At 40.9% G+C, this 12,477-nt stretch overlaps 1 protein-coding gene across 2 annotated transcripts in view; it reads left to right on the plus strand.

The window, feature by feature from the left end:
- The window catches only part of CFAP53 (cilia and flagella associated protein 53), a 33,715-nt gene extending 22,332 nt beyond the window's left edge, over positions 1–11,383 (plus strand). For both annotated transcript variants that reach the window (XM_003267495.1, XM_030810457.1), the window contains 3 exons: positions 509–725; positions 4,954–5,056; positions 10,965–11,383. In XM_003267495.1, coding sequence (XP_003267543.1) covers positions 509–725; positions 4,954–5,056; positions 10,965–11,193 — 549 coding nt within the window. In that variant the 3' untranslated portion in view covers positions 11,194–11,383. The remainder of the gene's footprint in view (positions 1–508; positions 726–4,953; positions 5,057–10,964) is intronic.
- The last annotated feature ends 1,094 nt before the right edge of the window (positions 11,384–12,477 follow it).

Here is a 12,477-nt window from a genome sequence, read left to right on the forward strand (position 1 = left end):
GCTAAGATTGAGAATTGCTGTAATAAAGTACAAAATGACTACCAGCCAGAGAGACAGTGCTATAATAGTAGAAATAACTTATTTTGTTGATCAGATTAAGATTTCATATACCTAAATTAAAGTAAATGAAAATAAAGCTGTATCATTGAAAACTATTTGGCAACTACTTTGAGAAACACTTTAGGAAAGTGTTTGAATTAACTTATTCAAACATGTATTATCAAACATTTCAAACAAATACAAAGAATTGCACAATGAGTCCCCATTTGTCCATCACCTCACATTAACAACTATCAACTAATGGCCATTCTTGTCTCTTCTATATCCCTACCCATTTCCCCCACTACTCTTGAGTATTTTGGAATAAACTTCAGACATATATCTGTAATGTTTCAGTACATAGTTCTAAAAGATTGGGATAGGAGCGTTTAAGGATTGTTTTTAAATGTATCCTTACTATCGTATCACACCAAAAAATTTTAACAATATGAATTTTTATGTTACATAGGAAGATATGATAAGAGAACAGAAGATATACCATAAATATTTGGCACAGAGACGTGAGGAAGAGAAAGCTCAGGAGAAAGAATTTGACAGAATATTAGAGGAAGACAAGGAAAAGAAGTTGGCTGAGAAGGACAAGGAGCTGAGACTTGAAAAGGAGGCAAGGAGACAGCTTGTGGATGAGGTCATGTGTACAAGAAAACTTCAAGTTCAAGAAAAGTGTAAGGAACTGAATTACAGTTATATTATAGCTTGCCCTTAATTCAATTTAAGTAACAACCAAAATACTAACAACCATAATACTTACTATGTAAAACACCATGAGGGATGCAAAAAGGATGAAGGCAGGAGGCCTGTTTTTGCAAATCTTATCTAATTGGATATATATGGAGAGTTTTATATACCAGCAGGTTCCAATCAGTCACAGGGGAGAAGTTCTGAAGGTTAAAGGAACAGTACATCATTTGAATACTGTATGCCTTGGTGATTAGAATGAAGAGTGAGAAGGTGGGGCACAGACATCTGGCTCCCTCTTGTCCTTTGTATCTGTCCCTCTTTTCTTCCGAAAGTTGTCTCCATACTGTTGCGGGAAGTCAGGGACCCTGAACAGAGGGGGCGGCTGAAGCTGTGGCAGAAGAACATAAATTGTGAAGATTTCATGGACATTTATCACTTCCCAAAATTAATACTTTTATAATTTCTTACACCTGTCTTTACTGCAATCTCTGAACATAAATTGTGAAGATTTCATGGACATTTATTAGTTCCCAAAATTAATACTTTCATAATTTCTTATGCCTGTCTTACTTTAATCTCTTAATCCTGTCATCTTCGTAAGCTGAGGATGTATGTCACCTCAGGACCCTGTGATTATTGTGTTAACTGTACAAATTGTTTGTAAAACGTGTGTTTGAACAATATGAAATCAGTGCACCCTGAAAAAGAACAGAATAACAGCGATTTTCAGGGAACAAGGAAAGATAACCATAAGGTCTGACTGCCTGCGGGGTTGGGCAGAATAGAGCCATATTTTTCTTCTTGCAGAAAGTGAGTAGGAGAAATATCGCTGAATTCTTTTCCCAGCAAGGAATAGCCCTGGGGAAGGAATGCATTCCTGGGGGTAGGTCTATAGACAGCTGCTCCGGGAGTGTCTGTCTTATGAGGTTGAGATAAGGACTGAAATATGCCCTGGTCTCCTGCAGTACCTTCAGGCTTACTAGGATTGGGAAATTCCAGCCTGGTGAAATCTAGTCAGACCGGTTCTCTGCTCTCAAACCCTGTTTCCTGTTAAGACATTTATCAAAACAATGCGTGCACAGTGGGACACAGACCCTCATCAGTAATTCTAATTTTGCCTTCGCCTTGTGATCTTTATGGCCCTTTGAAGCATGTGATCCTTATGACCTACTCCCTGTTCGTACACCCCCTCCCCTTTCAAAATCCCTAAAAAAAAATTGCTGGTTTTGTGACTCGAGGTCGCCATCACGGTCCTGCCAATATGTGATGACATCCCAGAGGCCCAGCTATAAAATGTCTCTCTTTGTACTCTTTCTCTTTATTTCTCAGACCGGCCGACACTTAGGGAAAATAGAAAGGACCTACGTTGAAATATTGGGAGCTGGTTCCCCTGATGCCATACCTTTTGTTTATGTAGTTGTCTCTGCCTATGATGCTCTTGATTGTGAGAAATCTAGACATCCTTCAATGCCAGCTCAATTGACTCATGCCTTGAGTGGCTCTCTGTGTTCCCCCATTTAAAATAAATCCTCTTTCCAGGGCACTTGGCTTGCTCACATCTCAGATGACCAACTGGCCAGGAGGGTCTTTATTTGGAGACTATTCTTAAAGTTTGGAGAATCTTTCTCCTTTTTAATACTTATATTCAATCCACATCAGTTACTAGGTGTTTCGTTCATGAAGGGAGTTTAAGCTATTCTTGTAAGGGTAAGCTTTGTTTTAAGGTTTCTGAAAGTTACATCTGTGCTGAGATGACCTTTGTCTCTTGGAAATCCCTGGACTAGGTTGCATCATACTGCTAAGTGATACATAGTGTCAGCCCTGCGAGATGCTTAAGTTAACTTTATGGATCCCATTAATCTTGTAGCCACATTATGTCTCTTATTATTATACTACACTCTGCCACTATATTCCCTCAGCTTCAAGAAGTGCTTGGTCACAGAAGGATGTTTGTTGAGAGGGTGCATTTCCACCTCCAGATTTCTGCCATTTCCATGTCCAGCCCAATGGACCAGAGAGGGAATAAATATATTTATTGTTAGGGTACCATTGGATTTCACACTAGTGGTCTTTGCAAGAGGAAGCTCATCCTGGTCCCATTCATTAATTCTTCACTCCAGGAATTATAATAGCAGTAGAAAATTGTTAAGCTAATATTAGATGGAACTTTTAGAAACTGAGTAGAAAGTTTATACGCTGAAAAGATTTTTATATTCATCAGTGATGTTAGAAATAGACAATCAGTGCCATGAAGAAAAGTCAGCACAGAGACAGATGATCTCTCAGCAAGGCCATCTTTAGTTTCTGCAGAAAGGGTGCTCAGTCACAGATGGAACAATAGTGAGAGCACACCTGGGCAAGGGAGGGGAAGGAGTTCTTATTCCTGACTCACGTGGCCACTGCTGCTGTGTCGTTCCACTATTGGCTAGGGTTGGACTGCACAGGCTAAACTAATTCTGATTGGCTAATTTAAAGAGAGTGATGGGGTGAGTGGTTTGGCAGGAAAAATGGTTATGGAATAAGTCAGGGTGGAGAATGAGGGCAGAGCAGGTAATCAGAATGAGTCAGGGTGGAGCAGGTGATCAGAATGAGTTAGGGTGGAGCAGGTAATCTGAATGAATCAGGGGGGGGCAGGTGATCAGAATGAGTCAGGGTGGAGCAGGTAATCTGAATGAGCCAGGGTGGGGCAGGTGGTCAGAATGAGTCAGGGTGGAGCAGGTAATTTAAATGAGTCAGGGTGGAGCAGGTAATCTGAATGAGTCAGGGTGGAGCAGGTAATTTAAATGAGTCACGGTGGAGCAGGTAATCTGAATGAGTCAGGGTGGAGCAGTTGATCAAAAAAAGTTGCTTTATGAGGAAGTTAAGTTTAAAAGTAGAAGGCAAAGAATTGAACATACTGACATATTGATTCTTTGAAGATAAATTTAGACCTCATATCTAACAAGTGATAAATTTTATAGAAAATATTGAAAAAATATGGAAAATTTATTGAGACCATAAACAAGGAAACAAAATCAACCATCATTCTACCACCCAGGACTATTCACAGCTTTGTATATTTGCTTCTAGTGTTTTTACTACATACATAATCTTCTTTCACAAATTAGAATCATGTAGTATATACTGTTTTATGGTCTATATTTTTCATTTATCAAAAATATTTTTAAGTCATTTTTTTGTCAATTATAAGATTTGTAATGACTGCCTAGAAATCTGTTATAAAAATGGACCGTAACTTATTTTACTTAAACACAGCAATGACTCTTTATATTGTTTCTAATCTTTTTACTGTTATTTTAGAATTCCAGGTTACTGTCTCTGTACATAGTTATTTTTGGATTGTATCTGGTTGTTTAAGATGAATTTCTGAAATAGACTGTGGTACCAAAGATATATACATTTCAGATGTATATTAGCCAGTTGTATTTATTATTTTGTAAACTCTGCTTCCTGTCTTTTTATTCTAGTGGGATGCTTAAATATTTTTAACTTATAAGAGCTTTATTTATTTATTTATTTATTTATTGAGACGGAGTCTCACTCTGTCACCCAGGCTGGAATGCAGTGGCATGATCTAGGCTCACTGCAACCTCCACCTCCTGAGTTCAAGTGATTCTTGTGCCTCAGCCTCCTGAGCAGCTCGGATTACAGGCACGCGCCACCGTGCCCAGCTAATTTTTGTGTTTTTAGTAGAGACGGGGTTTCGCCATGTTGGCCGGGCTGGTCTCAAACTCCTGACCTCAGGTGACCCACCTGCCTCAGCCTCCCAAAATGCTGGGATTACAGGCATGAGACATTGCACCCAGCCAAGAGCTTTATATATTTAAATAATATTTATTTTATAATAAATAAATATATAATAAATTATAAATTATAATAAATAAACTTATTAATATGAATGGCAATGAACTGTTTGTCTTCAAGGAGAGAAAAGTAGGAAATGTTTTAACATTGGTAATCTGGTATGAAAAAGGGTAATTATAGATTTTCAATGAAAAATGATTAACAGAAAATCTGTAGATTGTAGCATATATGAGCCTAAATCCAATTTATTTCTCAATTGAGATAAGTACTTCTACTTTATCAATCTAAGATCCAGCCATGACTCTAAGCTCTACCTTTCTAAAGACAATATGACTCTGGTGCCCAGAAAGATGTTGGCAAGTCGTGTCTGAAAGTCATTTGACATATAATTACTTTTGCTTTTCTTAGTGCAACGAGAAGCTAAAGAACAGGAAGAACGTGCTATGGAACAGAAACACATAAATGAAAGTCTTAAAGTACTTAACTGTGAAGAGAAGGAGAATTTTGCAAGGTATGATTTTGTTTTCTGTATCATCATTTGCTACCTAAAAAATGGATTTTTGGCCAGGCATGGTGGCTCACACCTGTAATCCCAGTACTTTGGGAGGCTGAGGAAGGAGGATTGCTTGAAGCCAGGAGTTTGAGATTAGCCTGGGCAGTATAGCAACATCTTATCTCTACAAAAAAATAAAAATAAAAACTAGCCAGATACGGTGACATAGACCTGTAGTCCTAGCTACTTGGGAGCTGAAGTGGGAAGATCACTTGAGTACAGGAGTTAAACACAGCAGCTATGATTGTGCTGCTACACTCCAACCTGGGCAGCAGGCAAGATCCGTCTCAAAAAAACAAAAGCTAAAACAGATTTTCAACATAAAGACCATGTGCCATAATTCATGCATTACTGACATTATTTTACGTTAGTATTATACTTGTCCTTCTAGAAGCTCAAAGCAATTTACAAAATTTCATGTAAAAGTAGTCACCAACTGTCTTGGTAAAATTAAATTCCATTGCCATTATGTATATTATGATTATACACATAAGTTATTAGGCTGGACGAATATCTTTAAAATAAATTTGAAACACTTAAAAAATAGGCACCAACCTTAAATCCTAATAAAATAGCAAGAAGATTTTTTTTCCTCCATGAAACAAATCCTGAAAAGCAGGCTGGCCTAATAAGCTAGATTAGCAGGATGGCTTATACGGACAGGATTCCATACAAATGTCCCCAGGAGGACGTGTTTAGCCTTACTGCACTTGAAAACTCTGGATGCTTTGGGAAATAGCACTGCTCTCCTCTGACAAGCCTTGGGCTGGGATTAGTTAGTGTCTTTCTGATCACCACAACCAGGCTCAGGTGGGGGAAACAGGCAGCTACCTCCCTGCAGCTTTTCTTACACCATCACAGTCTCTTCCCACTGGTGGCCATGATACCTAAATCAGGCAGCCAGTGTAGTGGAGGAAGAGGACCTGGCTTCTCTGATTAATGGTCACCCTCCCTGTTCCTGGGGCCTGTCCTTTGACTTACTCACACTTGGTGCATAGAAATAAGCTCTTCTCTTTCTAGAAACAGTATGGTTAACGTGCCTGATCCTATTCTCACTTTGGGGTCACAAACAACAATATCTGGCCTACCATTCTGAGTTGCTGCTACTGCCTCTGCTGTGGAAATCTTTCCTTCTCATATATATATATGTATGTGTGTGTACATATATATATGTGTGTGTGTGTGTATATATATATGTATATTTTATATATATATATATTTTGAGATGGAGTCTTGCTCTGTCACCTAGGCTGGAGTGCAGTGGTGCAATCTTGGCTCACTGCAATCTCCGACTCCCGGGTTCAAGCAATTCTCTGCCTCAGCCTCCCGAATACCTGGGATTACAGGCATGCGCCACCACGCCTGGCTAATTTTTATTATTTTTAGTAGAGACAGGGGTTTCACTACCTTGGCCAGGCTGGTCTTGAACTCCTGACCTCGTGATCCACCCGCCTCGGCCTCCCAAAGTGCTGGGATTACAGGCATGAGCCACTGTGCCTGGCCTCCTTCTCATTTTTAAAAAGTCTCCTGTTGGAGATTTGTGAGGGCTCAATAAATATCACATCTCTTCCCTGCTAAACTTCTGAATTTGTGGAGAGATAAGGAAAAAATTATGGGCAGAGGTATTCCAGTTACCTATTGCTACATAACAAAACACTCTGAAATGTGTGGTTTAATTTTATGATTATCTCTTATGATTCTGTGGGTCAACAAGGCTCACCTAGGTAGTTCTTGCTTGGAACATCTCATGTCATTGAACTCAGATCCACATGACTGAGGCTATATTCATCTGAAGGCTCAACCCCTGCCATAGAGGGGTATCCACATACCTAGGATACCTACTCATATAGCTGGCAGTGTATGCTGACTGTAGTCAGGGATCTCAGTTATCAACTAGGAATTTTAATTGTCACCTGGAACCCCTATGTATGGGCTCTCCATGTGATTTGGACTTCTCACAGTATGGTGGCTTGTTCTGAGAGGGAGAGTTCCAATAGCAAGTATTCCAAGAGCTAGGAAGAAGCAGCTGCCAGGCCAGTTAAGAGCTACACCTGGGACTGGCATAGCATTACTTCTTCCATATTCCATTGGTCATAAAAGTAGTTACACGGCCCTTCCTGATTCAAGGAGATGGAGAAAGAAGCTCCACCTCTTGACAGGGTAGTAGAGGTTCACATTTCTGAAGAGCATAACTAGGCTGGTGGCATGGGGGTAAAAGAATTTACCAAGACAGTTGTAGGTACAGGCAGATTTATTAGAGAAAGTAGGAAAATTCAGTGCAAGAAAGCAATGAGCAGCCAGCAAGTGAGGAGCTGACTGCCAGGAAACAAAGGCTTGCCGAAGATTTTATAGGATGGTTCTTGGGCTACTTGATAACACCAAGGTAGCAGGGAGCTAACTTGCATTCTTCTGTCAGCCGAGGTGTTTGACAATAAATCAAAGCATTTGATGATAAGCAGGAAGTTTGTGAGTTTTGTATGTTATCTGCACAGGAGAGCTATATGTCCGGGGCCATGAACAAAGGCAGACCTATAGCTTATCTGCTTTATCTCTTTGCTTTATCCTGGTTCTGCCAGCCTGATTCCTTTTCCCTAATTAGGAGTACACATATGGGGAGGGAGATAGTACTATGGCCATCTTTGGAAAATAGAATCTGCCATAGAGGGGTATCCACATTATCTTTATTTCTGATAAAATTCCATTATCTTTATTTCTGATAAAAGTTGATGGAGTGTTTTCTGATTCTCTAGACCCCAACTGGGTGTCCAAAAATTCAATTCAGTTCTGATAGTAACTACCCAGAGTTAGTACAGACCCCACAGGGTAAGGGCTTAGTCCCACAAAACTGCAGCCACTTCAGACAGCAGATGCTAGTCCCAGACCACCTTCTGATAAACCAGCTATAATTTGGGAGTTCCCACGACCTCCTCCTCAGGTTCAACAGTTTGCTAGAATTGCTCAGAGAAATCAGGAACACATTTGACTATGTTTACCAGTTTATCACAATGGACACAACTCAGGAACAGCCAACGGGAAGAGAAGCATAGGGGCTTCCGTGCTCTCTGCGGGTGCACCATCCTTTCAGCACCTCCCTGTGTCACCATCACAGATGCCCTCAGAACATCCTTGTTCAAGAGTTTTTAGAGCTTCATCTCCAGCCCCCACCTTCCCCTCCCGAGAGATCAGCGGATGGGGCTGAAAGTCCTAACTCCCTCATCACTTGGTCTTTCTAGTGACCAACCCCATCCTGAGGCCACCCAGGGGCCCTACCCTAAGTCAGCTTATTAGCATAAAATCGGGTGTTCTTATGAATTACAAAAGATACTTTTATCACTCAGGAAATTACAAGAGTTGTAGGAGCTCTGTGCCAAGAACTAGGAAGATCAAATATAATTCTTATTATACCACAGCTGATATTAAAAATGTGGCTTATATTTCTAGCCATTGAAACTACAAAGAGGCCAGGCATGGTGGCTCTTTGAGAGGCCAAGGTGGATGGATCTCTTGAGCCCAGGAGTTTGAGACTGGCCTGTGCAATATGGTGTAACTCTGTCTCTAAAAAAATACAACAACAGCAAAAAAATTAGCTGGGTGTAGTTGTGTGCACCTGTAGTCCCAGATACCTGGGATGCTGAGCTGGGAGGATCACCTGAACCTGCGAGGTTGAAGCTGCAGTGAGCCATGACTGTGTGATTGTGCCAGTAGTGTACTCCAGCCTGGGTGACAAGAGTGAGACCCTGTCTAAAAAAAAAAAAAAAGAAAAGAAAGAAACTACAAATAAAAAAATGTGGCTTATAAATTGTAAAATTATATAACCATTATGGAAAACAGTATGGAGGTTCCTCCAAAAACTTAATATTAAAACTACTACATAATCCGGCAATCCCACTTCTGGGTATATGTCCAAAAAATTAAAAGCAGGGTCTCGAAGAGATATTTGCACAGAAATATTCATAGCACTATTCACAGTATTCAAGAGGTAGAAGCAACCCAAAGGTCTATTAATGAAATGAATAGATAAACAAAACATGGTATATATGATGGAATATTATTCAGCCTTAAAAAGCAAGGAAATCCTGTCACATGCCACAGTATGGATGAACCTGGAGGACATTATGCTAAGTGAAATAAGCCAGTCACAAAAAGACAAATACTGTATGATTCTACTTTTATGAGACATATAAAGTAGTCAGATTTATAGAAACATAAAGTGGAATGGTGGTTGCCAGGGGTTGTGGGGAGGAAAGAGGGGAGGGGAGTTTCGGATTTGCAAGATGAAAAAGTTCTGGAGATCTCTTTTACAACAATATGGAGACTTAACTACTGAACTGTACACTTAAAAATGGTTAAGATGTAAATTTGTTATGTGGGTTTTGTTTGTTTGTTTTTGTTTTTGTTTTTTGACAAGGTCTTGCTCTATTGTCCAGGCTGGGGTACAGTAGTGTGATCACGGCTCACTGAAACCTCAACCTCCTGGGCTCAGACAATCCATCCACTTCAGCTGGGACCACAGGCACATGCCACCATGCCTGGCTAATTTTTTATTTTTTTGTACAGATCGGGTCTCACTATGTTGCCCAGGCTGGTCTCAAACTCCTGTGATCCTCCTGTCTTGGCCTCCTAAGGTGCTGGGATTATTAGGTGTATGACCTACGTAATTTTTTTTGTTTTGTTTTTTGTTTGTTTGTTTGTTTTTGAGATAGAGTTTCACTCTTGTTACCCAGGCTGGAGTGCAATGGCACAATCTTGGCTCACTGCAACCTCCACCTCCCGGGTTCAAGTGATTCTCCTGCCTCAGCCTCCTGAGTAGCTGGGATTACAGGCATGTACCACCACGCCCAGCTAATTTTTGTATTTTTAGTAGAGATGGAGTTTCTCCGTGTTGGTCAGGCTGGTCTCGAACTCCTGACCTCAGGTGATCCACCCACCTCAGCCTCCCAAGTGCTGGGATTACATGCATGAGCCACCATGCCCATCATAATGTGTTTTTTATTATAATAAAAATTATACTACAAATAAAAAATGTCATATATTTAAAATGTGGCTTATATATACAAGAAATTATCTAGTTAATACTGAACAGAATGATAAGATAAGGCTAACTTACCTACCCAGTCCCCAGCAGCATGAGATTACTGCAGGCCTCCTGTGCAGGGATGTGGCCCTTTGACTAGAGAAGAGCAGAAAACAGGCAGAGCAGCCTCCGAGATGAAAGGGGAAAAGCTGGCCAGGTGTGGTGGCTCAGGCCTGTAATCCCGGCACTTTGGGAGGCTGAGGCAGGCAGATCACTTGAGGTCAGGAGTTTGAGACCAGCCTGGCCAAAATGATGAAACCTCGTCTCTACTAAAAATACAAAAATTAGCCAGGCGTGGTGGTGGGCGCCTGTAATCCCAGCTACTTGGGTGGCTGAGGCAGAGAATTGCTTGAACCCGGGAGGCAAAGTTTGCAGTGAGCTGAGATCAGGCAACTGCACTCCAGCCTGGGAGACAGAGCAAGACTCCGTCTCAAAAAAAAGAGGGGGGGGGGAAGTTGAATTGATCAGTTTGCTTATCCTCTCCAATTTTACCCATAGAGAAGAGTAAGGGAAGGGATGGAGGCAAACCAAGGACCATTCCCACATAGCAGTGAACATTACGAGCAGGGGAGAAGCATTTCCTCTCTAAGATCAGTATTTGTTCTAGGATTATATTAATGATTATTGTGTAAGAAACCCATTATTGAGTTTTTCATCTGTTTCTTCTCCACTCACCCTGATTTTAATGGGAATTTAATTTGACTTTACAAATTATATTTTAATTGTAATGCTCTAAATAAATCTAAATGCTTACTTTTATAATTTTATGCTTTGACATTTCTAATACTTTAGACGCCAACGTTTAGCCCAGGAGTACAGGAAGCAACTTCAGATGCAAATCGCCTACCAGCAGCAGTCCCAAGAAGCAGAGAAGGAAGAGAAACGCCGAGAGTTTGAAGCAGGGATAGCAGCAAACAAGATGTGTTTGGACAAGATCCAGGAGGTCCTGTCCACCCATCAAGTGCTGCCTCAAAACATTCATCCCATGCGCAAGGCATGTCCCAGTAAGCTTCCACCGTAGTTCCATGAGCATCGATATATCTTTTCTTGGTCTTTTAATATTTTTAACTACAGTATGCTTGTATGCTTCTTTTAACTCCTGGATAAACTGTTCTTTTTTTCCCTGAGTTTGTGTAATTAATCAAACATAATTTTCTTCCTTTGAATAAACCTGTGCCTTTTTTTGGAGTTCACAGACTTACAAATCCAAATGATCTACTTCATTGCATGTTGTTATTTTCCTGCCCCCTTTGCCTCCTTTTTTAACTCACTTATGACTAGCTCCATTTGCTGACAACTATCTACCCATATGCCCATTTCTTCTTCCTTCCTTTCTCTTCTCTCTCATATACATAATTCAGTGTGAAGAGAGCGTTTTTGCAGGCAGAACTGGAATTAACAGCCACTTTCATTAACCCACCTATTTAGTCATTAAAAAAATATTTTCAATGTCTCCCATGGGTCAGGCACTATTCTAGATCCTGAGACTTCAGCAGAAACAAAACATACCCCTTGCTCTTGTTGAGCTTACATACTAGTGGAGGAAACTGGCAATAAGTGTTAAGTGCCATAAACTGGAAATGGCAGGTGTGCTGTTTCATTTTATATGTGATGGTCAGAAAAGGCCTCTCTGAGCAGCTGATACTTGAAGAGAGGTCTGAATGAACTAGCCATGGATTATCTGCAGGGTAATTATCTAAGGCAGAGGAAAAAGCCAGTGCAAGGCCCCTTGGGCAGAAGCCTGCTGAGTGCATTTGAGGCATAATATTTGTGCTGGAGTAGAGTGAGTGAAAAGAGATTAATCAGAAAGGTAGTTGGGGCCAGATGATGTAAGGCCTTGGAACCATGGTAAAGGCTGGCTTTTCCTTCACTAAAGGAAGCTATTACAGGGTTTTCAAGAGAGGAGCAACACAATATGATATAAGAGGGTTGCTGGCTGCTATGTCTAGGATAGACATCAGGGAGACAGAAACAAGCATGTTAAGTGATTGCAGCCAGGCATGGTGGTTCACACCTGTAATCCCAACAGTCTGGGAGGCCAAGGCAGGTGGATCACTTGAGGTCAGGAGATCTAGACCAGCCTGGCCAACATGATGAAACCCTGCCTCTACTAAAAATACAAAAATTAGCCAGGCCTGGTGGTGCACGCCTATAATCCCAGCTACTTGGGAGGCTGAGGCAAGAAAATCACTTGAGCCCAGGAGATGGAGGTTGCAGTGAGCCGAGATTGCGCACTGCACTCCAGCATGGGTGACAGAGCGAGACACTGTCTCAAAAAAGAAAAAAAGAATGTTAAGTGATTGCA

The sequence above is a fragment of the Nomascus leucogenys genome, chromosome 4 (assembly GCF_006542625.1).
Source record: "Nomascus leucogenys isolate Asia chromosome 4, Asia_NLE_v1, whole genome shotgun sequence".
Taxonomy (NCBI): Eukaryota; Metazoa; Chordata; class Mammalia; order Primates; family Hylobatidae; genus Nomascus; species Nomascus leucogenys.